A 27,191-nucleotide genomic window follows, 5' to 3' on the forward strand; every position below is an offset into this window, starting at 1 on the left:
ACAGCTGAAAGTGCATGTAGTGGCTGTAGATGATGGTAGCTTATTTGGCAAAACACCTTTATCTGTCAAATCAACATGCGATCAAATGTGACATGGCATCTAGAAGCACTTGGAGACTTTCTGACAGTTTCTGACATGCTCTCATGCAGCACGACTAATTTATTACGCGGATGTCACACATATGACGATACGGTTTTCCTGTAGTTCACAACTAAATGCGTCGCATCTCACCCTGCACTTGCACTTCAGTCAGGCAACAAACTCATCCAGACTGCACCAGTATGTAGACTGAACTTGTGTGTTTCAAGTAATTACACTACTGACTACTAAGGTGCATTTATGTACTCTTGTGTAAGGTTTTGATTTCAAATTGGTAACTCCAACCTACTCCACCCGTGTGACCTGGTGAGTGCAATAAAAACACATTTTGTGTTATATACCGGTTTATTAAATTGTGAGGGACTCTCAAATCCATGTAAGTAAGGCTTCAGGATGTTAACTGTTGCTGCTGTGTTTCTCGTAAATAATGTGCAACAGCGTCATTTTGTGAGCATTTAAGATAAGCACATACATTAGCCAGCCTATTAAATTGAATACGTCTTCTCTGCGCGCTCGCGTCCCTCTGGGGTGGACCTCGTTGTGCACGCCATTCGTCCACTCGCCGTGGTTTCCGGACGAGGCGCGCGCTCACATCTTCTCGTTTGCTCTGCTGAGCAGCGCGCGGCTTTTCTCCGTGCGCCCCGAGAGCCACCGGACTCCTCAGATATTGGTCCAGGTCCCCGCGCGGCTGTCAGGTATAACGACGATTGATTTTCGCGCCCGGTGAGTTTTACTCTGTTCCATCACTTACTAACTAAAAAAATGAATATTTAAGTGTTAAAATGAGCAAAGATATGGGTGAGTTTGTTGTTTTTATCAGAACAGCTGATGATTCACTCAGCTGACAGTGGGAATCTGCTGAATAATACATGAAATATGGGAAAGTATTATTCCTACAATGTCTGTTAAATGAAGAAGAAAAAAAAAACTTTTTCACTTTGGGTATGCGTGGAGGAAGTCGCCCACAGGCACCATCTCTGTAGCAGAGTCTAGGCTATAGAATGAACAGAATAGATACAGGGACACTGAAAGTAACAAACGAATCTAGGTGAGGTTTTTTTTAGCAGCCCACAGCCACCTCAGTGCCTCCTACACCCCTCTTTGTCAGTTAAACGATGAGAGCTCTGTTGATTTCATTGTTTGTGATAATTGGGTAACTTTAGAGTGCACAGTCTTTACACTGGCTCCCAGTTAGCTATAGAATAGATTTTATAGTTCTGCTACTGGTCTACAAATCACTGAATGGTTTAGGTCCAGAATATATGAATGACATGTTAGTAGAATATAAACCCAGTAGAGCTCTGAGATCTACTGACTCAGGTCAGATAGTTGAGCCCAGAGTTCAAACTAAACATGGTGAAGCAGCTTTTAGCTGTTATGCTGCACACAACTGGAACAAACTACCAGCAGAACTGAAATCAGCCCCAACTGTTTTAAATCCAGGTTAAAAACATTTCTCTTCTCCTGTGCTTATGATTGAGCTTTTTTAAAGCACTTTAAATTTTAATCTTACATTTGCACTGCATGTCCTTTTAATGATTTGAAAGCAAATCAAATCATTATTTAATGCTACAACCTTATATTTAATGTCCTATTCTTTCTATTTTTCTGCACTTTGTTTTTATTTTTAATTTTTAACATTTTTATTACTAGTAGTGGGGTGGGGGTGTGGGGTTAATTGTATGTTTTAATGTTTGGGTTTTATTTTTATTTCTCAAATTCTTACTGTTAAAAGTTTGCCTTGCCACAGTTAAAATAAAAGGAAGTTTGTTGCAGTTGCTTCTGAGAAGTGGTTAATCAAGTGCGGCATCTAATACTTCCACTCTTTTGCTGGATGGGGACCAGAAATGCTGAAGTTTGGACATCAAAATACCAATATTGCAATATCGAAAGAGTAGAAACCATGAGATGCTATTTCCTCAAATGAAAGACTTTTGTTATTGACATGGCTATTATTTGTACAGTTTTTGTAACAGAACGACTATGTTTCATCCATAAAGTCAAAAGGTCAAAGAGTAGGCTAAATTATAGGGTCTGGATTAGTTGATTGTGTGGTGTGGGGTCAAGTGTTGTGTTTTTGCTGCACACTTTTCAAATGTGTGATGGATTTTCACTGTGGATGAAGATCTCATCTCTCTCAGACTATGTAAGATATTTGCCTCAGAAGAAGCTTATTCTTTTATTTAATGTGGCTGATTTATCTGGCAGTACGCCTGCAGGAAGCCACCTTGAGGAAAAGGCAAGGCTGCATGTATCCTCAACATGTCCGTCTGTCTGAGGTGCTTCTGTGGCTCTGGCTGGTGTAGGTGTTTACTCCATCATGATTGTCTGTATAGGTGGAGGTTGTATAATGACACCTCCATCCTCTATGATCAGAATAGATTGTTTGTTCCACCACTTGTTTCAAGGGAATGGAGGCTTGTGTGTTTGTGTTAAGACTGAGTTGTCGTGGAATTTTGAGGGTCGGATAGGGGAAAAAACGCGATTAGGCTGTCCAAGGCCGGACTTCATCACTTCCTGTTTCTTTACGAGGTCAGTTCCTGTCTTTAGCCTCAGGGCTAGGCAGGAAGGAAGGAGGCGTGGTTAGTTTTTTTTAGTGTGTGTGTGTGTGTGTGTGTGTGTGGGGTGGGTGGGTGGGTGGGGGGGGGGGGGCAGTAATGGCGGTTACGGTCACAGAGCTTTCCCACCAAGCAGCTGAGGGCTGTGACAGTTGAATGTTTGACCAAGATGAGCGGCAACCTTAGAAAGCCTGATGTTGGGACCCTGGGCCACCTCTGGATGGGCTGGTCTGATGAATCTGTCATGTTCTGTTTTGTAGCTTGACTTCTGCTTCTTGTTGGTCCCTTAACCCCCAAACACTTCAAAAAGTGTCTGTAACTCATTTCATGTACAAGTTGATGAATGCATTCCTTAAAGCCTCCTTAGTCTGTATCTGGAGGACATGACGACATCATGTGGAAACAGGACGTCCTGATGACCGAGCCACCTTACTTTTCCATCCCCCCCTTCTATCCCCCCCTCCAGTTTTCTCCCTCTCATTTCTGTGTATGTTATGTGTGTGAGGGTTTGGTGACAGCCTGCTTCCCATTGTCCTATCATCCCTGCCCCACTCACACTCTGCATCCTGTGGGGCTTCCTGCAAATGCGGGAGTCAGAGTCAGGCAGAAAGACAGGGGAGTAAGGCCAGAAATGAAAGGTAAGAACTGAAGAAATTAAGAGATGAGAAGAAGGAGGAGAGGAAACCTGATCTGGAGTGAAAGCACAGAAACTCTACAGATGTGAACAATCGTGTGTATGTGTGTGTATTTGTTTTTCAATGTGTTCTGGTGGTGAATTCCCCCACTGGGAGCGCTTATCTGCAGTCCACAGTGCAGGAAAGGGTGTGTCACTTGGATTCGGGTGTTTGTGAGTGTGACGACGGTGAGGGTGATGTTATTGTAATTTTTATAAGAGTGCACAGAATGCAAGTTGATGCTTTGTAGAATTTCTTTGTTTCCTTATATTGTGTACAAAATATTCTTCAATTTACTCTTCTGTGATTTTTTTTTTCTAAGATGGTCACCCAAATCTTTAAAGAGCATATTTTCTCACCTCTAGTAAAACCAAACCATGCAGATAATTTGAGTTTCATTTGTCCAGATTTTTGACACATTCATCTTAAAGATTTCTGCCTTCACTTCAATACGATGGAGGCAAAGTATATTTAATTTATGGTACTTCAAATATTAACACATTACATTTCAGAATTTGAATTTTATTACAGCTACTCCATCTGTACTAAGATGAATTACACCAAACTAGCCGTGTGGTAAATAAAATAAATGTAAACTTGTCTTAACAGTGTAAGTGTCTACGTTACACTTGACCTTTCACAGGAATGATTTCCTCAGTATAAAGAAATTCCAGTGAATACTATCGATAGCTATGTCGCCATTGTGCTGTGACGGAGGAGGACATTTCAAAACCAGCGTAAATAAAACCAAAATGATTTGCATAACTTCATACAACCGGTGATAGAAGAGAAAATAACCTTTTTTTTTAAACTTGGGTAACAATGATATTGTCTTAACAACACAAACACAAAGACATTGACATGAATGCTTAGCCAAAATCTACTGAATAACAAGTGCTGGTCTATGGTATAAAAGAGCTCTTGTAGTAGACAGTTATCGCAAACCAACACCGCACTTCTCCTCACCAGAGGAAGCCACTTCTGTTTCACGGGGTATTAAAATTATTTCTTTGTCAACGCTTGCCAAACAGCTAATGAAAGTCTGTTGTGACGGTCAGCAGTCAGACAGTGAAGAGAAGTTTAGTTTTCACACAGCAAACAGGGGAAATACTTTACAAAGTCTTTGTTTTTTGTCAGTATTGCTGAACCACATGCAAATTTGAAGAAATTGACAGACAAATACAGTTGTAACAGTCACTGTATAAATTGCACACCATATACACACCTTTATGTCTCACTGAAGGAAACCATTTCAAACTTGCGCCCTTTAAAATAAGGAATTTCTGGTTTAATTCTATCCTAAACGGAACGCTATATGTGTGTACATCTCATTTTCGTTACTTGGTTTCAGGTGGCAAAGAGGAACTTAGAAGGTCCTTAAATTACTCTGCATGATAAGCAGTGAAGTAGCAATACCAGTATGTGTTTTTTTTAGCTCACTGTGCATACGTGCATGGTGAAACCTTTGTCCAGTGGCTTAAATGTTAAAATGTGCTTTGTCGTTGCGTATGTGAACACCTCAGTTCAACTCAATTATGCTGTGCTATTTATGTTGCAGCACAGTTTTTGTGTGCAGAGAAGTAGACAGGCAAGTTAGAGAGAACAGGGACCCAATGGAGCAACAGTGACTGTATGTCTGTGTGTCTGAATTCATATCCTGTGGTCATCTGCCAATCGTAGAAACGCAAAGAGAGGGAAGAGATGAGAGAAAAGGGCAGATGATAGATTAGGTTGAAAGGAAAGAGGCCTTCTTCACACCCTGTCACTTCTCTTTTTTGAGGTTTATCACAGAGTGAAAGAAAGTGGATCAGGTGCAGCGGACTGGTGGACAGAGGGAATACGAAAGGTTATTGTTGGAGTGGTGCGGGCAGGGAGGAGGGAGAACACGAGAAGAGAAAAACAGCAACAGAGAGGAAAGAGTAGTGTGTGTTGGAGTGTTTGTGCCACTGCAGCTGCTTCAGGCGTGTGTGTGTCTGTGTGTGTGTGTGTGTGTGTGTATGGATGGACTCTGTCCTCAGTTTCCAGGAAAAGGGGGGAGCCATCAGAAGGGTGGACAGGAAACTCTAACAGTGCTAACTTCCTGTAGCTCTCCTGATGGCTGACCTGATAGTGAATGAGTGTGTGTGTGCGTGCGAGCTCCTGCGCACGTTACATTTTTGCATATTTTGCTCTGGGTGAGCAACAGACTCTCCTGGACGAGGCTCATAATAGCTTGTGTTGCTTTAAAGCTTGAGAGGAATTTCTGGGAATATGTGGTGTCGATGGAACAAAGCTGACTCTGCTCATTGGGAGCTCTGTTTTTTTTTTTTTTTATAATGCAAGTGAATTACCTTTGTTTTTTTGTCGCTGGCTGCCATAACCTGTATTGTTCTTCCTGTGTGTGACTTCCCTCACATTCCTCAGTAGGTGGGGTGGCTGCAGACTGGAGTTTAGTCAGCTTGAAAGGTTGCCAGTTTGAATCCCAGGGCCACTGTTACTACACTCAGTTGTTCGATACACCAAGCTAAAACTAAGGCCATCTAATTCTACAGTCCTGCAATGAATTCTGCTGTCATGAGGTTATAATGTTAAATGAGGCTGAAACAGTTTTAAAGAGTTCATTCAACATCACGGTTGTTCTGGAGTCTGTGGTGATGTTCGCTTTTATTTTTATTAAAATTAAAGGTGTTTCTAATATTTTGTCCACTCTAATTCTCCATCTTGTTTGATTTGAATTGTCCATTCATTTTGTTTGGTCTACAAAATAAAAATAGTGAAACTTCTCTTAACAATTTCCAGGTCAAATTACTGATTGATTTCAGTTAACTATTACATATGACAAAGAAAAGCAGAAAATCCTCACATTTTTAGAGTTCCTGGAGCTTTCCTTTGTGCTATAAAAATGACTTTAACAATGAATCAATCAGCAAAATAATTGTCCATTATTTTTCTGTCGAGCGACTAATTGATGAATTGGCTTGTTCTCGGTTGTAGTTGAATCATCACCTTTTAAAAAATGGCTTCAACAACAACTAAACATAATAACATTCATGAAGATATGATCTATTGCTGGACTGCTGTATCAAAATACATCTTTCTGAACTTGGTGCACCTTATAAAACTAAAACTGAGTATTTAACCTTTGCCCTGAAGGGTGCTGTTGAGTAAGGAGGGCGCTTAGCAGGAAAGTTTGTGATTTCTATGAAGAAGTAAGTGACGGATCACCTTGCTTACGTTGATGGATAGCGTGCCGGCATCTCAGTACACAATTAAAATGTTTTACAGTCTTGTCTGTATGTTATTTCCTCTTGATGTCCTTGGCCCTGGCATTTGCTTTGTCAACACACGTTGTATTGAAACAATGCGGTTTGCTCAAAACTGGAAGTCAGGATTGTGTACATGTGTGCACATCGAGACACTGATCTCTGTGAAATGCATTTCACATTGTCAGTGACTGTCACTTGGAGTCAGTTACCCTTGTCTAATGATGACATTTATGATCTATTTCACCACAAACCCAAACTCACACACACACACATAGCCGTTGACCAGAGAGAGTGACTGAACACCTCTCGAAACTGCAAAGCAAAAGGGAAGTGGGTAACCTCACATCTCTCTGTCTTTCCTTATCTTGAGCTGTCTCTGTTTTTTTTCGAAACTCCTCTGTCTCCTCGCGTCTCCCTTCACGCGTCTCTTTATTCACGCTTTACTGCTCTTGAACCCTTCTCTCACATTCTTCACCACCTTTTCCCTCTCTGGTTCTCTGCCACTCATTCCTCTCTTGCCCCACTCTCTTATTCAGACCCTTGTCACTCACCTTTTCCCTCTCTTTCCCTCTTTTGTTTTTTTTCTTCCAGTGGCGATGGTGATTGACAGATGATCTGACAGAGGAAGACATCAGGTGAGGAAAAAGTTAACTTCTCCTGCTGTGTTCTCCACCTTCCTGCCTTTACGTTCACCACCACCCCCACCCCCACCTCCCTTTCGTTCTTCCGCCTTCCCCTCCTGCTTCAGGGAAGTTATGTTCTTTATTTAAAGTTTTAACTTCTCTCTTCACAGTTCTCTCTATTTTTTTCCACCACAGTGACCTCTTGCATGCTGTTAATGCGTGTCACTTTCATTTTCTATCAGGTTCTGGTGAAGTCTCAGGTTTCGCTCACGTAGGCAGCAATTAAGGCAGATCAATTACTTTTAGTAACCTCAATTTATTTATTCTCAATCTAATGATAAGCCACCAGATTTAGTTCTGTATTTAATTAAGTAGTTCAGTAATTGCAGTAATTAAAGGGGCACTCCACAAATTTTACACATACGTATGGCTCTGTTTACCCGTCACAAGGAGCACTCAGCCAGTGAAATGTAATGTCTCTGTGGCTTTTAATAATTTGAAATAATAGGTTGGGTTTTAGTGGAAAGCTTGCATTTCAAACTGTGAATGTGGAGTTTGAAAGAGGGTTTTAAAATTATTATTATGGGACATGTAGGATGTGATGTTTTTGTTTTTGGACTCAATCAAGCGCATAAAAGTCAGAGCATCTTGGCCTTTCAATGTTGACCATTAAAAAAAGTCTATTTTTAGCTCCCCTACTTTATGGATGTGAAATACTAAATCACTTTAAACAGACTGTGCTTTTTTAGTTTTTCATATTCCATCTTCTTTTTTATTCCAAACTAACCTAAAAGCAAGTACATTAAAAATAGGCTTTTATGAAGTGTGCACACAGCTTGAATCACTATTATTGCAGCAGAGAGAAGAAAACTGACATTGACACATTGGAAGTTTTGGTGTGTACTTTTACTGCTGCAGTTTTCACAGATGCTGTCTCTGTACAGGTTATTATGGGGTGTGCCTGTTGCAAGCAGAAGAAGTCCGCCAAAGCAGCAACAACATCAGCAGCAGCAGTAGACATTACAGATCTGACTCTTAACAACGCGGGTGGAGGGTTGTCTGCAGGCTTGACTCAGGGGCGTTACTGTCCTGACCCCACTCAGAGCATCCCAGACTTCAACAAGGGTTTCTCATCCAGTAGCATCTTCCCCAATGCCAGCACGCAGCAGCGGCCTGGAGGTGTAACATGTAGGTTTGTGGATGTGTGGGTGGGTGTGTATGTATGTGTGTACAGGAGATCCAAGTAAAATGGTCTTGTATCCTCTTATATTAATTTTACAATATACCTTACATGCAGGTTAAGTGTCTTGAAATGTGTCATTAAAATAAGAAAAAAACATTATTGTAATTTTGATATCACATGATATGTATGATATCATCATGATATTACACAGGTGTTTTCACTTGTTCTGGCTAATTAGACCTCTGGTCAGGTTTAAGTTGGGCAGAGCAAACTTCATGAACAAGTAAGAATGATAAAGGTGTAACTTCACCCACGACAACAGTAACTAGAGGATAAAGCAAATGTCAATTAAGCGTAGTCTGCACATACACACAGTCCTCAGTACAACCAGGCAAAACAAGTGAAAAAACAACAAAACTATGTATATATGTGTACATACATAAAGGATTTATATAAAATCAAATATTGTTTTGGACATAAAACATTCCTTCTCTTTAGTTGGCCTTCTTGAGTTGTTGTATTTAAGCATTAAAACATTTTAAACCATATAAAATAGCAACAACTCTAGGTGATTGTTAACATTCAGTGAAATGTATAACTGGAAACTTATTCCTCTTTTTCTTGTTTTATGTGTGTGTATTTGGGTGTGTCTGTGTGTTTTTGCATATTCATGTGCAGGTGGTGGAGTCACGCTCTTCATAGCTCTGTATGATTATGATGCTCGCACAGAAGATGACCTCACTTTCCAGAAAGGAGAGAAATTTCAGATCATCAACAACACGTGAGTACAAATGGATATTAACACAGCTATATTATAATCACATCTGTTTACAAATGGTGAAAACAACCACAAAATGTATATATGATCAGTGTTAAATGAGTTCAGTTATGACTCCCAAAGGTAATTATTTTTGTTTGCATACATTAAATGCTAGAGGCTGCAATTAAATGTCATCCATTAGCACTGTGAACTGTCGGAGGTCTCATTTGCTGCCTGGTGATATTGACAAGCATGTATTTCAGTTTTCAGCGTGCTGAAAACCGAAAATCAGTTTTTATGAAAATATTTGAATTTGGGTTTGTGGCAACCTGTTGTCGTGGTATGTTTACACGTCGCCACAATTACAGTTACTCCAAACAAGACAAGACATAATTTATTCTGCAGTTTAGTTTTATTCAGCTCAATTCAAAGAACTTTATTCGTCTACCACACACAAACACACAGTATAGAATAACAAGTTTAATATTAGAATCCTAAAAATTAAAAAGTATGGCCATAATAATAGAGTACGTAAGTGATGACAATCCGCTTATTAAAAAAGTGAAACTTAGGAATTTACAAATTAGATTATTTTTAGACTGGTCAGCAATTTCTGCACATTTCACACCTAAGGTGTAATAAATAAGGCCTTTTGTGCTGTTATACTTTATTTTTCTAACTTGAAAAAAGAAAGTGAAGCATAAACCTTGTATTTTGTAATATATTAGACTATGTGCTGACTGTCCACTTACCCCAGATGTTCTAAAACACAGTATATGTGACCTGCTCTGTGTATACAAGAAAATGTCATCATGCATGTTATTTGCTATTTATGTTTTTCAGAGAGGGCGACTGGTGGGAGGCTCGATCTTTGGACACTGGCAACTCAGGTTATATCCCCTCCAACTATGTAGCTCCTGTTGACTCCATACAAGCCGAAGAGTGAGTGCACAAACACAAACACACACACACATCACACACTCACACATAAAAGAAAGCTATGCTGCTCTTGTGTTAGAGTTCATATGTTTTAAAAAAAGACATTTATTATTGTTTGACATGTGGTCTTGTGGGGTGGAGGTCAAAGTATGTGCTGCTGTGGTGACCTGGATGTTGTTGTCATGGTGACAGGTGGTATTTTGGGAAGATGGGGAGGAAGGATGCGGAAAGACAGCTGCTGGGCCATGGCAACCAGAGGGGAACTTTTCTCATACGAGAAAGTGAGACCACAAAAGGTGAGGAGACCACACACACTTGTATATAGACACACAAACACTGAACAGAGGCTTACTACTCTACATATGTACAAGCTTTTAATTTTTCTCTCTTTTTGACTCTCTCCTCCTTCCCACCCATCAGGTGCTTACTCTCTTTCTATCCGTGACTGGGACGATGCCAAGGGAGAGCACGTCAAGCACTATAAGATCCGCAAACTGGACAATGGTGGCTACTATATTACCACGAGATCACAGTTTGATACCGTGCCACAGCTGGTGGAGCACTACACAGGTACACAGGAACATGGATTCATACTCTTTTTTTCTTCTCCTTCTACAGAGTAAAGAAACAGTTTTGTTCTGCCAATGCATCTTCATGTTTCAAAGTCTGTCCTTCTTAAATTTATTTGGATTTATTATCTTTCTCTGCTCAACTGCAAGAGAGAATTCAAGTCTCATTCTGTCTTTTCGTAATTCATACTTTGACTCAGTGACTTCAAGCTTTGCTCAGAGTTGGTCAAACAAACAGGGTTCACACCCTTCACTTCCTCTGCTCTCTGTCAGTGTAAATCTGCCCTCTAGTGGCTTGTGCTGATATAGCAAAGCAGCTCTGACATATTGATTGATAACACTTTTTTGCTGCTGTATATCACTGCTTTTTTTGTATCTGTACATGATGCTGCTGCTCAGAATGTGTTTTAAAGTCTGTTTTGCTGAATTTTCCTTGTGCATTTGTGCCTCAGTTTTTGGATTACTTGTCAGTTGCAGAAGCACATGAGCAACTTGTCTTGTTCTTTCTTAATCGCATTTGCTGCCTTTTTCTTGTTTTTCTTTTTTTCCTTTGCCTGCCTGTTGTCTCTCCACTCTCTCTCAGAGAGAGCAGCGGGACTGTGCTGCCGTTTGATTGGCAGCTGTAAGCGGGGCATGCCTAAGCTGGCTGATTTATCGGTGAAGACCAAGGATATGTGGGAGATTCCCCGTGAATCCCTCCAGCTGATTAAGAAACTGGGCAACGGCCAGTTTGGAGAAGTCTGGATGGGTAGGACTGGTGGGACTGTTTCGCAGGGGGGGAAGGTGACAGCTGGAGCAAACCTGGATAAAAAAAAGGATTAAAACAAGAGCCAATACATCCTGTATAGTATACCTCAGTCTAGGCTGTGTTCAGTTGACAAGAACATCAGTAAGGATTTCTGGTGTGAAGACACTTGTGTGCTCTCATACAGACACACTGTAAATCTCTGTTTATCTGTCTGTATTGTTCAGAGTGTCTGCCTTTAGCTGCAACAAAAAATACATGTGGATTGGAACCCACAGTCATAGACAACACACATATAGTAGTTAGCTGTTGTCTGGACATGTTTTTAAAATGTATGCGTTGAATAAATAATGTGGCCAAGAAACAAATCCATAAAAAAATTTTTTGAATACAATAAAATTACACAGAGGCAGTGGCTGATAAATTAAAATGTAATAGGTTGTGTTTTACATCCAGGTGTGCAGAGTTGTTCCCCTCCTTCCCTGCTGTTGCATGTGCATGTTTCATCATCTCACCTCATCTTTTTGTCACCCCCAACCCATCTTTCTTCCTTCTTTTCACCCATTACCACACCTTTTTACTCCCATTCTCCATCACCCGCTCCTCCCTCCTTACTTCTTTTTTCCTACATCTTCACCCTCCTTTACTACTCCCTCCCTTCCCTGCCTAACAGGCTCTAATGATGGGCTGTGTTATTTCCTGACCAAGCCCTGCCCCAACTCCACCCCGCTCACCATGGGTCTTGGGCGGGATGCCTGGGAGGTGTCCAGGGAAACGCTGTCCATGCAAAGGAAGCTGGGTCAGGGCTGTTTCGGGGACGTGTGGATGGGTGAGACTGACACCTCTGACTTGTGACACCCTCTCCAGACTCAGAGGGAAAACTGTCTGTCTAGCATTGTCCTCTGCAGTGTCCGTTACTACTGTCCTGTAGCAAAGACTGTTAATGGTGCTCTGGCTGTGGCTATCCTATCTATGTCAGGTAATCTAAGGATGTGCATATTTACAGTTACATCTAATGCCATTTTATTGCCAAAGTGGTAATACAATTTCCCTGACTAAATCTCAGTGTGGGTTTCTGAGTTATACAGAGTTTCTCCCTGAAGTCAGCAGAGCTCTGTGCCTGTCCATGTAACTCAGGTACTGCTGGTGTTGATGTAAGACCAGTAAACCTCCCTATATCCCTCCCGTCTAACATCACCCTGTCTCATGTCATGCATGCTCTCCAAAATAACATTGGTTTGCATGCATCAGGATTTTTATAGCGTGTGTGTGTGTGTATGTGCTCATTACAACCCTGTGTCTGTGCCTGGACATGCATAGTTCGTTGTTCTTCTGTGTTTTTTTAATATTTACAGAATGCATATGTGTGTGGGTGTTTGTGTCCCTGTATATGTTGTATGTACTGTATATAAAGCCATTCCCTTGTGTGTATGCCAGAGAAATAGGTGTGTTTGCTTGCACAGTATTTGTTTGTGTGTGTCCATGTACTGTGTGTGTATTAACTTGTTCTTGTATGTATGCTAGGCATGTGGAACGGCACCACCAAGGTAGCGGTGAAGACTCTGAAGCCGGGAACCATGTCCCCCGAGGCCTTCCTGGAGGAGGCTCAGATCATGAAGAGACTCCGCCACGACAAGCTGGTGCAGCTTTACGCCGTCGTGTCTGAGGAGCCCATCTACATTATCACCGAGTTCATGAGCCAAGGTATCAGGCTGTGTAAACTGTCATGCCTGTGACATACTGTAGGTACAGTGTGAGTTACTGCAGTTAGGTGGAGACCTTACTGACTCTGAAAAGAGAGCTCCTCGGATATTGGACATTAAGTGTGTCTTTTTTAAAGTGTAGTTTGATGAAATGATGAAAATATAAATCAGAGAGAGCACATCTTTACTGTACTCCTGATTTGTTATTTTAATAATAGAATATCTTCATTCTTTTTTAAATCTTCATTTGCATCCTTGCATGTAAAAATTTGGTCACACAGTTTTCAGAAGTCCTTCTAATACAGCCTGGATGCAGACCTGCACCAAGAAATAATCACTTGTTCTTTTCCCTGTGGCATAACTTTCTACGATTTAAAAAACTGTGCAAATTAGAGATATTCTGCTCTGCACAGAGCAGACAAACAGTTGATAATGAACACTCCTTGGCAGGTATAATACGTATTAATATTGAAAATTTAGAAAAAAAGGCAAGAGAAAATTTGGCAGAAGGGTGATGTTGTGACCAGAGAGACTTGTTTTAAATTAGAAGATCAGGGTTAAAGCATGGGGCCTTTGACCTCCCTGTGGAGGTGGCCAGGAGCAGGCAAAATATTCGCCACACACAATTTCTTTAATATTCAAATGATACAAAAGTTGGAATTTAGATGTGTCTATGGTAAAGGGAATACAGTCATTTACTGAAATGTGTCACTCTTTGTGATTTTAGAAGCATATACTGTATAGCCTAATGGGAGGGTAACTATTACATACTGTATTTTGTTTATGCTGCAATAGACAGTGCGGTATCTGGTAGACAATATGTTAACCACAGGAAGTGTAATAGATTAGTCATCTGTCTCATTTCCAGGAAGTTTGCTGGACTTTCTAAAAGATGGGGAGGGGCAGGGTTTGAAACTGCCTCAGCTGGTGGACATGGCTGCCCAGGTTAGTTTAACACACACACACACACACACACACACACACACACACACACACACACACACACACACACACACACACACAAATAAAGACACACACAGATAAAGACACACACAGATAAAGACACAAAATGACAGACTAGACGAACACATGTACTTGCCCTCCCTTCAGCTCTTTTTTTGTCTATACTGTAGATTGCAGCTGGAATGGCGTACATAGAGAGGATGAACTACATCCACCGTGACCTGCGAGCAGCCAACATCCTGGTTGGAGACAATCTGGTGTGCAAGATCGCTGACTTTGGCCTGGCTAGGCTCATCGAGGACAATGAGTACACAGCCAGACAAGGTAACAGGATGTGATAGTAACTCAGCTGTGTATGTGTGAGTGCATGAGAGACACAAGCAGAGAGCCACGCTTCCTCATTGCGATGATTAAGAGTGTCTGCCTCTGCCTCCATGCCTATATTTTTATATATAACCTATCCTAATTATATGATTATGCATCTTCACTGTGTTGCCATGGTTTCAGGGGCGAAGTTCCCCATCAAGTGGACGGCTCCAGAAGCTGCACTGTATGGACGCTTTACCATCAAGTCAGATGTCTGGAGCTTTGGCATCCTACTAACCGAGCTCATCACAAAGGGACGTGTGCCGTACCCAGGTACCAGATGATTCTTGTCTGTTTAAAAATATCTTCATTTAGTTGCAACTGGTTTATTACTTTTGGCAGTAACATTTCTCCAGGATTATGTATTTTGTCGCTATTCAACATCAAAACATGTTGCAGATGACAACAGAGTGTGTTCACTTACATTCTCACCCAGAACAAACTGCATCAGAGCGTTGTTGGTCACTGAGCAGCTCCACTGGAGACTTTATGGCAGCAGTACTTCAAAAGTAGATGGAGAGGGAGGGCAGCATATTTCTTATTCCCTGTCTTAAGCGCCCGCCACCCTGCTGTGCAAATTAGCACACAGATCATGCCGTTTCCCCGCCCAAACATTCCTGGTTTTATTGTAAGGCCTTAAGAATTGATTTGAACACTTAACTAATGCTGCAGTAAATCACAATAATTTAATTTAATATAATATTAATACAGTGACCTCAATCATTAATGTTTGAACAAAATATATGGATTAATGAATAGTATTTTTTAAAGATATTTTAGGTGGGAGTTTTTCATTCCTCTACATCAGATGTTTTAAATGTGGAACTGTCGCCTATTATAATGTCATAATATAATTTTATTCATTTAAAAAGATCTTTATTCTCTGAGATTAAAGAGCTCTTTTACAGGACAATCCTGCTCAAGATAGCAGCACCTCACACAACATAAAACAGTTTACAGAGTCTACCAAACATATAAGACAGACTTATAACAAATTCCATAAAATATGAGGCGAATAATCAAGGATCGCAAAACACATAAGATTAGAAGCATATTTAATATTGTTACAATAACTGCAACAACAATGCCATGATATGGAATATTAAGAACAGACGTGTAAAATAAACAGCTAAATCCTAAAACAGATGTTCCGGCATGTCGCCAGTTTACGGCTGTTCAGTGTTTGAATGATGTCATGTCAACATGTTGCTCAGTGTTCTTATAAGACTTCACACTTTATTACATATTTTTGATTGTATTCTTTGGATCATAAAGCGGTTCAAATGTTATTTAGAGATTATTCCTGTTTTTAAAATGATTTTGTAAATATTTTTTCTCCTTCAGTTGTTCAGTGTGCTTAGATGTTTTTGAGGGATTTTCTTGCAGCATTTAAAGTATGTATATAGTTGCAATATATCATCTTAGCATTGTCGCGAGTTACCCTGCATCATTTCTACCACTACTGTTTTGATGATTTCCGGGAGTTTTATTCCTTCCTCTTTTTTAATTCTCTTCCTTTTAAACATGTTGCTTTTTAATCCAACCCTCTTTCTCTGAACATCCCTCACTCCCTCCCCTCCCTTCTCCATTCCTTTAGGCATGAACAACCGTGAGGTGTTGGAGCAGGTGGAGAGGGGCTACCGAATGCCCTGTGCCCCAGGCTGCCCCTCCTCACTCCATGAACTGATGGTGCAGTGCTGGAGGCGGGAGGCCGATGAGAGGCACACTTTCGAGTACCTGCAGTCCTTCCTGGAGGATTACTTCACTGCCACAGAGCCGCAGTACCAGCCTGGAGAAAACCTGTGAAAAGTGCACACACATCGGAGAGATGTGAAGCAATAACCGGACAAACAGAGACATAGAAACATACACGTGAACATGCCGACTGGCGTATTGTGACTTACATGTACATGCTTTTTATTGTGACACACACACACACATGCACACAAATATAAAGAAACATATGATTGCCTTGTTTAATTTTTTAAAGACAAGTTCCTCTTTTTGTTCGTGATCACTGCAGCTCATTTGGGACAGATCAGTCAACCATGTTGAAGAGCAGAGTCGGAGCTCTGCTGCTCAGGCCTTGCAGTAATGTTGCTTTACTCTGTAACCATGACAACAAGGAACTGAAAGAAGATGTAGATGGTTGTGTTGGGGTGGGGGCAGTCGAGTTGGTACATGATCTATTCAGCTGCCATATATGTTCAGGTCCTTTGATTCCTCTTTCTAAGAAGAGCGCTTTAGTGGGTCAAATCTGACGTAAATATGTTAAATATGAAAGGATCACAGGCGCAACAGGTTGTCAGACAACAGTTGGAAAATGTTTAAATGAACCTCATGAACCTGTGTGGTGTCTGAATAGATCATGTTCAGGCATTCCACAAATGTCTGTGTGAGATTTAAGAAGATGGCTGCTCCTATATTACATGAACATTTTCAACCTTTTCATGGTGTTTGAAATAAAAAAGGCTGTTTAACTGATCCCAAATCCATGTCCAAACTATCAACATGTGTCCAATTATGTTCCAAATATGGGCTGTTTTTAGATTTAAGTGCCTTCAATACTGTGTTAGCCAGTCAGAGAGATGGTGAGAAATGCTCTTTGTTTGTCTGATAAATTGTTTTGAAAATTTTGAATGAACCGTCTCTTTTGTTGTTAATTTAACTTGGATATATCTGCATCACAAAGACTATTTAGTTAACATGTATACAGTTTTCATCCATTGGGAGGGCAGGGTGAAATGTTACACATAAAGGAGGAAAGTCAGTGTCAGTATGGTCTTTGGAAAGATAGTGTTTTTATTGTATTTCCTTGACAAGAATGTAACCTTTATGCTGAAATTCCCTTGACATGTTATTGCAATAAAGATCAGATATCTTTGTTTAAGACAAGTCTCTTATTCTATGTGTATGCTTTTTTCTTTAATGTAACATGTAATGACTACGCCAATCACATGCTCAATCTACTTTATCTCTCATTATTATTATTATTATCATTTTACTTTAATTGGACGCTATTTCCAGTTAGTCTTAAGAAAATGAGTAGAAAAAGTGAGCAGTTGGTTAAAAAAAAAATCTTTGACTTTCGAGCAAATTCAGTACAGTAATTGTATCCTTAGATTTTACCATATAAATTGTATCATATTATTAATACAATGGGCATCCCTGGCAACTATTGTCTGTCCTCCCACTCTATCTCTGCCTGTCTTCTTCATTCACACTCGCCCTCTCTTTCTGTCCTCGGTAAACTACTGTTCCCATAATTCCAGAGGTGTAAAGTGAGGCCAGCTACGGGTGCCCGGATGGCTTTGACAACCAGGCACGTTGGAGAGGCACAGCGGAGAGACAGGGGCGCACCAGAGACAGAGAGCTGGAAATGCAGAGGCAGAGACGCACGGGCGCACAGTCGATTTTTGCCTCCCGCATATTGGGGAGTCCCGTGCCTGTCACCAAAACCGGAGCCCAGCGCTCGAGCGCAGTTATGTCAGCACCTTAACTGAGGAGAAGACTGTGAACCAACGTCTCGTCTCCCTATTTTCAAAAATTCTCTTCGTTTTGAATTTTTTTTTTGTGCTTTCCCATCTTTGTGGGTGCAGATATTGATGTGAGCCAGAGGAGCGGGGTTTTTTTCCGTTGGCGGCACGATACGGTGACGCGCGACGGCAGGAGGACACAACGTTTACATTAATGTGGGAAGACTATCTCCTTCCTACTCGGGCAGCCCAGATGAGAGGGAGCTCCGTGACCCGGGCGAGGAGAGGAGTGAAGCCCCGCCACTGACAGCCTCGCGTACCGCCAGCCCCGCGAGCCAGCGTTGACACCGCAGCAGCTCCAGCAGCGCGAGCCCCCAGACTCTCTTTCCCTTTCTTGGTGAGTGCGCGTGCAGCGTCTTGTGTACACAACACCAAAAATGTTGCTTTCTGTCCGCTCAGCCAGTTGTGTTGCGCACCTCTGGCTACGTTTCTTTTTGAGTTTTTTTTATGTTAACCTCGTCAGTGCCGTTAACTGAGGAGGGTCTGCATGCGTACCGCTCGTGCTGCTGGATCATCTGGGCTTTTCTGTGGGCATGCAGTGTGTGGCAAGTGATGATGTTCAACCACACACACACACACACACACACGCAATATGATTGAATGTGTGCGCAATGAACTCTGTGTACCCACACCTGTTTTTCTGGGTATTATCATATCCTCATCTAATAACCTCATTATCACTGTATATTGCTTACATACAGTGTAGGCAGGGCAACAGTATACAGTACCTCTTCTGGTACTGTCATGCTGCTGACACACACACACACACACACACACACACACACACACACACACACACACACACACACACAAATCCTTTCTTGTTTATTTGCTGTCTCCACAGGCTGTACCTCTGTGGCTGAGTTTAATGGTTCTTTTTCTAATAATGAATATACATACCAGTGGCACATATATCATGGGTCTGATGATGTATACAGATGTTTGCTTTACATATGAACATCAGACACTGAGAGTCCCTGCGAGCGTCCGTCCAGCTCCCGGGGTTTCCATCCCAGCAGCTGTCAGGCCACTTAGACAGGACACAGCAGCGACACATCCTGCAGTGGCAACAGGGCCGGCGCATGTGCCTAGCTGGAGAGACGCACCATGCTCATGGTGGTGATTATCAGCTCTTGTCTGTGGTTTAGAGAGGAGGAGGAGGAGGAAGAGGTGGGGGGTGGGGGGGTACAAAGGAAGAAAGAGTGCCTAAGAAACTGAAAGAGAGGAGAGGGAGAGAAGATGAGAGGGAGAGAGAAGTCAATGTCAGTGTCTGGGCAGTGACAGTTCGTTATTTAAGGGCCCCTCAGAGACGTGCACAGGCTGCCCTAGTGCAGGTGCAGTTAGTATGCAGAGTGATGCTCTGCCTGCCTGCCTGCCTGCCTGTCTGTCTGTCTCTCTGTCTCTGTCTCACAGTCACACAGTCTCACTCTCTCAGTTGTTGGTTGAAGAGAGAGTTCTCTTATTGGCGGTTCCTCTTGGACATAATGAATAATTTCAACCCTCTGAATGCTGGAATGAAAAGGAAATGGCCTCACCTTGGCATGCAGCCGCTGTCTGTCAGACTTGTCTTGAGTGCACGGCCTTGTGTGTGTGTGACAAACAGAGAGAATGTGAACATATAACAGCTTAGGCCTATTGTGCTTCCTACCTGTATGAGCGGGGCTAGTTGTCATAGCAACGGCCTTTTAGCTCCGTTGGTGTTCCTCCTGTCCTCATTGGCAGGGTCAGCGCACCTAACACACCACATCTCATCTCAAAGCTGTGTGTGTGTGTGTGTGTGTGTGTGTGTGTGTGTGTGTATGCGTGTGTGCATGTGAATGTGAATGTATGCACATGTGTACTTCAAACTGTGTGTGTGTGTGTGTGTGTGTGTGCGTGCGTGTGCTGTAGAAGTACCTTTTGTTTGCGCCTTGCTGCAGTTTGTAGGTGTGTGGGTTGATGGCACAGACAAGCCATAGTGTGTGTGTGTGTGTGTGTGTGTGTGTGTGTGTGTGTGTGTGTGCGCACAGGTGTGTGTGTGTGTGTTGCAGTGTCACAAAGATATACCCTGCTGATATGACAGCCGACAGCTCAACCAATCACCTGTTTTCTCTCTCTGCCTATCAGCATGTGAGGTTGCCGTAGTCAGACGTCCTCTTGATATGGAGGTCGTCATGGAGATGGAGAAGACAGAATGGACACACATATTCATGTTTGAGCATACACACACATGTACAAACACACATAGACACATAAAACACTGAGCTGTGTGGTATATTTAATGACTTCTATTGGTTTTCTGGTGTTTCTGGAAGTTTTGAGTTATGTTCAGGATGGTGCAACCTGTTGAATGGTTAATATTTGTTTAGAGGAACCTTACATTAGCATGGTGACAGAGCAATAAGCTATATATGGTCTGTTTTGATCTTATCATTAACCTTTTATATCATGGTACAGACCACATCCCAAAAACATCACCACCAGTAATCAGAAACAACACCCTACCAGCGATTGAGTTTGTTCAACTGCTGATTCTCAAAAAACAATCTCAGGCTTCTTCTTAGAACTACAAAGCATCTCATTTCATGATATTGGTTTCTAGCTGTGTGCAAGATTTGTCAAATGCAACAAAGAGCTTTTTTTTGTATTTTGGTTACAGATGTTTTGTGAATGTCATCTGAAGATCATTCTGGTAACTCCTCTTTGAACTCTTCACAACAGATATATTACTGCCATTCAGGAAAAAGGCAATTTACAGCGTTGTGAATGAGTCAGGCCATTATTACTCAGCACTTGAAATGCATCCCAAAATACACAAGAAATTGATTCTAGGGCACAGATTCACATACACAATTCGCAGTGACAGAATCTGGATGAATTGAGTTTAAAGTTGTCTTCTGATAGCTTTGATTTATCAGAGGATACCTGGAAGCCTAAACCTGAGATGCAAATTGTAAATGTTTCTTCTGATGTTTCCAAATCTGAGATGTTATATTGTACACGTGCATGCTTTCCGCTGCCTTCCCTTTAAAAGACTACTTTATATCCTATAAAACCTCTTATTTTTAATATTTAGTGAGAGGACTTTTTCAGAATATTTTACAACTTTTAATATTTCACACTATTCAGCAGGCTACTAAATAATTAGACATTACTTTGTCCTTGGAGTGAAGGGTCCTGTCTTTTACGACTCCTATTAATCTAATCGTCACCTGAAGTGAAAGAGCTCTCGCCACAGGCAGGTAAACATGGTTCAACTCCCACACACACACACACACAAACACACACACACACACACACACACACGTGCATGCGCACACATCACATGCACCCACACACACAGCAACCATTTAGCATTAGTGTAAGCAGTGTTTGTATGCTCCATTCTGTCACCTCCCACACAATACATTCATAAAACGGCTCCTCCACGCCAAAGGCACTGACTCAATAGAAGACATCTCCCTTTCTCTTTTTTTTCTCGCCTCCATCCCTCTTTTAAACCCTCCCTCCACCACCACCACCTCATGTATCTCTGCCTCTTCTTATCACTTGTCCCTTCCTCTGCTTCTTTTTCTTCCACTTATCTCCCTGTTTCCTTCTCTCCCTCCTTCCCTACATATCCTTACTCACTTACCTCCTCATTCTCCTTGTCTCTCTAACACCCTCCCCCCTGCAGGGCTGGTTGCAGCCGGTTTGAGTCTGACAGTGAAGAGGAAGCTTCGACCTCTCACCTCCAGAGGATGGAGGGAGGGAGGCAAGAGGAGAGGGATGATGGAGGGCACAGAGTTGGAGGAGAAGGGAGGGAGCGGGGAGGGTGGGTGGGGGGTGGTGGGACTGCAAGAGGCGAGGGAGAGGTCAAAGAACAGGAGGGATTTGCGAAGAAAGAGGGAGAGGAGAGCTGGGGGAAGGGACAGAGAGAGATAGGACGGAGGGGTCAGAAAGGAAAACGAGAGATAAATGAAGGGAGAGCGGCAAGATGGAAGGATGAGGAGGGAGAGATAGAGAGCGTGAGGGGATGAGAAAGAGAGAGACAGAGTGTGAAACTCTTGTGTACCTCCCTAACAAGCTGGACAGAATCAGCTCAATTATTAAAGAGGAGCGAGAGATGGGGAAAACACGCAGACACACAGACGTAGACACACACACACACACACACGCAGAAAAGCATCTCTCGGTGTCTGGCACACAACTTGTACTCGCCGTCTCTCACACACAAATGCAGAGTTACACACACACACACACACACACACACATCTATCTGCAGTTTGACATCAACATACTTACAATGCAACAGACTTTATTGGCATGACATTAGACATGTGCTGTCAAAGCACAATTACGATTATGAAAGACTGTTAAAGAATGAAATGAACAAGTTAATGTGGATTAGAATATTAGTTTATAGGGTAAATGATTAAATATAATATGCATATGAGTAATCAACCTATAGATGTACAGTATGTCTGATTTTTTAATGCTTCTTCATGCTTGTGCATCAGAGAGTCGGAGACTTAGTTATCTTTGTTTTTAGTGGCGTATACATGTGTCTGGGTATGGGTGTTAAAAACAGTGAGTCAGAGGATAAGCAGAGACTTGTTAGTGATTCTCCTCAACACCCCCGACCCCCTCCCCACCACCACCACCAACAATACCCAATTTGGCTTCAGCGCAGTCTCAACGTTCCACCAGCGTGGCTTCAATGTCGTCCCATCAATATGAACAGATAATCAGAGCACTAAGGGGTCTGTCTATAAATCCCCGTCATGAATATAGTTTTCACCCTCTTCCCTTCCTTTTCTCCCTCCCTTCCTCTCCTTCTCTCCTCCTCCTCCTCTTCCTCCCTTGCCCGTTCCACCCTTGTTTCTAGTTCTCTTTCTTCTTTCCCTTTTCCCTCCTTCTCTGAGGAAGTGTATGCCCCCAAGGGACGAAAAGATTTGCTACCTTCCAGGAGAGAAAGAGATTGTGTGTGTGCATATGTGTGTGTCTCTTGCTGTGTGTCTGTGTGTGTGTCTGTGTGTGTGATTGTGTGTGTGTGTCCTCCATATGTGTGGATGATTTTGTGTGTGCGCGTGAGAGTGAGAACACACACTTCCTGAGACAGAGAGGGAGAGAGAGGCAAGGATGAGCAAGTGAAGAGAGAGTGAAAGCAGGAGGCTGTGGAGGGGGAGGAGAGAGAAAGAGATAAGAGAAAAAAGACAGAGTAGTCGGGGAGAAGGGGGAAGATGGATGAATGCACTGCGCACTGAGTGTATGTGTGTGTGTGTGTTTGTGTGTGTGTGTGAGAAAGAGAGATGGTGGAGAGATGCAGGTAGACAGAGAGGGACGGAAGGGCTTCTTATCCTCTCAGCAGAAGTCATAATTTCTTAGAGCGTGCACAGATGTGTGTGTGCATGCCTGATTGTGTTTGTGTCTGAGTGTGTTACCTTGCTCAGGCTTGAGGCCAAGAACCAAAGAGGTACAGTGGGGTAGCGTTGGTGTGCAGTGTGAGCCGCATGTGTGTGACTGTGCGTGCTTTTTGAGCGGTGTGTATGTTGAGGCTGTGGCTGATGAGCTGTCAGTACCTACAGTTGGAATGTTCACAAGGCGGCCATTGTTGTTCAAACAGCCAGCAGCCTTCTCCTTGGCAACGGGCGCTGCAGCAGCGTCTCCCACAGCAACTGTGGAACAGGAGTATGGAAGGAGGAGGAGGAGTCAGGAAGTCAGGGCCGCAGCACAGAGGCCCCTCTCCAAAACACTGGCCTCAAGGTCTGACTGTGTGTCAGGGTCCAAGCATCTGGTTTGTGTGTCCTCTGTGTGTGAGGTAGATGTGCGTGACTGTTTTTGTGTGTTGGTATGTGTGGTTTTTAAGTGTCTCCATGAGTTCTCGCCAGCGTGACTACGTGGAGTGTCAGTGTGAACGTGCATCTTTGCTTGCATTTGTGTGCCTCTGCATATGTGTGTATGTGCTTGTGTGTTTCTCCCTGTTTGTGTGTACATGTCAGCTCAGCGTGTGCATGCACCTGCATGAACTGTAAGTAGGAGCGTTTCTGTGTTTGCACCTAAGTGGTTGGCTTCGTATTCCTGTATTTGCATGTGTTTCCCGACATATCCCTGTGTGTTCTTGTTTGTGTTTTTTTGTGTGCACATGTGCACACTCTTGGCTGTTCCCAAGCGGTTGGTCACATGACCTAACTGAGGGGCGGCCATCAGCAGCGCCATGAAACTGCCTGCAGGAGAGAGAGAGACAGAGAGGAGAGAGTGTCAGGCTGAGTTGAAGATGAGGGAGGGGTGTTGGGGAGTGGGTGCGTGTGTTGTGAGAGAGAGACTGGGAATGGGAGGAGGGGAGGTGGTGGTGGTGGGTGCTATAAAGATGAGAAAGGGAACAGTGAGTATGAGAAGTGAGGAGGGGGGCAAAGGAGGAAGAGGAAGGGGTAATACAGTCCTCCTTGTCTTAAAATAACTACACCATGTGCTGTAGGTTTCTACAGAAACAACAGGAGAGAGACAGTCAGATAGTGAGACTGTCAGAGGGGGGTGGGGGGTCCTAGTTTTGTGTTGTCTAGTGTTTCTAGCTACTTCTCTGGTCCCCTGTGTGCATCCTTGGCTGAGCTGCAACTGTATCTGGTTTGAAGTCTGTTTACGTTAGATTTCTGTCTCTGTCTAAACGTCTGTCTGCCTTTTTGTTGGTCCGCACATATGGTTTATGTGTTGGTCTCTGTTCATTTATATGCTTTGTGTGCCTGTTTGTTGTGTGTGTGCGTGCACATGCTTGCTCTTGGCAGTAGATACAGCGTGCACACTGATGATGAGGATCATTAGGAATTTCCTGCAGCTGGGGAGGTGGTGGTGGTGGTGGGGGGTGTCAGTGGGATGGGTGGGATGTGAGTGGGTGAGAAAGAGAGGAGAGGTCAGTTTGAATGAAAGTGTGGGTGGGGGTGTGTGTTTGTTGTACTGTCTCAGTTTGACTGACGTGTGTGCATGAAGCAGCAGCCCACCAAACCCAAAGTTCAGTTCTGTACTGAAGGGACTCTGATGGTAATTCTGTGCAGGGCATATCGGCCCCAGAAGTATGATATGTGTGTATAACACTGCTTGCCTCCTTGGCATACTTACACATACCCCAAGCTCCCAAATGACCCAGGCCTGTTGATTGGAAGGTTTGGATGTGCTTGAATTTTAGCTGTTCAGTGTTGGTACCCGTCGGGCAAGAATGCACTGCGGTCAAGGCAGGACCTTAAAACTTCAATTTTGTTGTTTTTTCATTGACTTGAATTAAAACTTTGCAGCTTGGCTGAGTATTGAGTAAATAATGAAAACTTTTTCCCACAGTGGGAACACAAATAGCGCCTTCAAATTTGACATGTAAGACTAATTTTAAGATCATTTTATCATCATTTTAAGATGATGTTTAGGTTCCTTTTAGTTTGTGCTCATGTTATAAGAAGGTTTTCTTGTGTTCTGCTGTTCAAGTTTTTTTCTTTTACCCTCAAGCTGATGTGAAATGATATCAACATGCATTAGCAATACATTTTCATTTAAAGTTAAAGATTAAAGAGTCCTGGTGGCTCAAAGGTTGATGTTCCAACCAAGAACTGAAACGTGTCTGGTTCACATCTGGTCATGACCTTTGTTGCATGTCGTTCCTCATCTCTTTCTCCCATAGTTTCCTGTCATGTCTCTGCTGTCTGCTATCACATAAAGGCATAAGCATAGTCAAAAAACTAATATTTAGAAATTTAAAGGTTATACCACTTGTTATTTTAGTTCTATTGCTCCACACACTGAGGATTATAATTCATGGTTATTTGATTTGATTAAGTGACTGCTTTATTACACACAGTGTTTACAGTTCACACCCTTGCCACTGAAAACATGTCATGAATGACTTGAAAACAGTTAGTCATCAAGTTGTCCAACACTTTTGTTGATTTTCCTTTGATATATTTTTTATCATATTTCTTTTGACTCAGGACTTTTTTTTTCAGAAGTTGCACATTGTCATGTGAGGTTTTGAGGTTGAGGTTGCATCAGGGTGGAGGTGGTGGTGTAGAGGAACAAGAGGCTGATGGTAGCTGAGTTTCTGCACGGTGTCACTCAGTCTCTGTGGACCCCCTGACCCACTTCCCCCTCCCCACCTCTCTTTCTCTCCTGGCCTCACATACACTTTCTCTCTCTCACACTCTCTCTGTTTTATCCCCCCTTCTTCTTATCTTTCTAAACCTCTCTGTGGAGCTCCCCCCTCCTCCCCTCACCACCTCTCTCTAACTACCCCTCTCTCTCTCACTCTCTCACTCTCTCGCTCTTTCTCCCTCTCCCCTCCATGTCCCCCTCCCTTACAACACCCCCCCCCCCCCCCCCCCATGCTGTTTCGGTGCTGCTGCCTGTCTCTTAGCAACAACTGCACACCCGTTAGAGCTCAGTGAGTGCTTTTACAAACACACCCAGGAAAACACACTCATACACGCACACACTCGCAGACACACACACAGGGGTGTGCGTTAACAACCACATCCATACACACATAAGGTCTAGTTCCTCATTGAGGGTTGCTGCTGGCAGGCCAAGTGAGTCTGCAAGCCTTTGTGGCAGTGAGATAGATGAGAAGAGAGCAGATATGCTGTACAGCTACCATGTACAGAATGATTGTTTCTCTCAGACTATGCACAACAGGGCAACTGCCTAAACTGGAAAATGACAGCTTCTTGTCTGTGCTCTCACACTGGCATCTGCACACATCCACTCTGTGGCATGTTGCGTTGTTGTTGCCTGTCCTGCAACCACACAATAGCACTGAAAACTTTTATGCGCAAGAACAAATTTTTCAAACAATATCATTCATATGAGAGCTGCTCTTTGTGAAATAGATTCAACAGATCATCATGTGGGAGAAGTGCACACCATTGGCTGTTTTCACAGAGACAATACTACACCACAGTGTGTTCCAAAGCGCCAGAGCCATTCACAGTGAAATGCACCAAAACACATTTGCTACGTATGACGGTGAATATATTGGAACGGTGGCTGATGGATTCCAGGAGTGTTTGCTTAAACAATGAATCATAGTAGGAGCGTTTGATTGGCTGGCATCTAAGCCCTGTCAGAATGCCCCCCACAGAGCACAGTAGAGGGATATTTGCATGTGTGTCTTTGTTTTGTGTGTGATTGTGCAAGACTATACGTGTGTGTGTGCGTGTGTGTGCGTGTGATATGTATGTCTTTATGTGCAAATCGATGTGTGAGTGTGTGGGAGGATGTAGCTGTGGGGGCATA

At 42.7% G+C, this 27,191-nt stretch overlaps 1 protein-coding gene across 5 annotated transcripts; it reads left to right on the top strand.

Moving 5' to 3' along the window:
- The first annotated feature begins 706 nt into the window (after positions 1-706).
- yrk (Yes-related kinase) lies at positions 707-17,316 on the top strand. Of its 5 annotated transcripts, XM_053334884.1 has the most exons (14): positions 707-822; positions 7,168-7,211; positions 8,144-8,387; positions 9,061-9,163; positions 9,986-10,084; positions 10,274-10,377; positions 10,502-10,651; positions 11,234-11,398; positions 12,069-12,224; positions 12,920-13,099; positions 13,967-14,043; positions 14,232-14,385; positions 14,569-14,700; positions 16,025-17,316. In XM_053334884.1, exons 3-14 carry the CDS (start codon positions 8,150-8,152, stop codon positions 16,231-16,233), a joined length of 1,767 nt encoding a protein of 588 aa, XP_053190859.1. In that variant the 5' UTR covers positions 707-822; positions 7,168-7,211; positions 8,144-8,149; the 3' UTR covers positions 16,234-17,316. The 5 variants fall into 5 exon arrangements, with proteins under 5 accessions (XP_053190859.1, XP_053190855.1, XP_053190857.1 ...); XM_053334880.1 differs by lacking the exon at positions 12,069-12,224; XM_053334882.1 differs by lacking the exon at positions 11,234-11,398.
- The last annotated feature ends 9,875 nt before the right edge of the window (positions 17,317-27,191 follow it).

This window comes from Scomber japonicus, chromosome 15, assembly GCF_027409825.1.
Source record: "Scomber japonicus isolate fScoJap1 chromosome 15, fScoJap1.pri, whole genome shotgun sequence".
Lineage (NCBI taxonomy): Eukaryota > Metazoa > Chordata > Actinopteri > Scombriformes > Scombridae > Scomber > Scomber japonicus.

Bases quoted from the DNA above. Each gene is read 5' to 3' on its own strand.
- yrk (XM_053334884.1), top strand. From the start codon at position 8,150: ATGGGGTGTGCCTGTTGCAAGCAGAAGAAGTCCGCCAAAGCAGCAACA. The intron at 12,225-12,919 runs GTGAGACTGACA...TATGTATGCTAG, and splicing joins TTTCGGGGACGTGTGGATGG to GCATGTGGAACGGCACCACC. The intron at 14,701-16,024 runs GTACCAGATGAT...CCATTCCTTTAG, and splicing joins GGGACGTGTGCCGTACCCAG to GCATGAACAACCGTGAGGTG.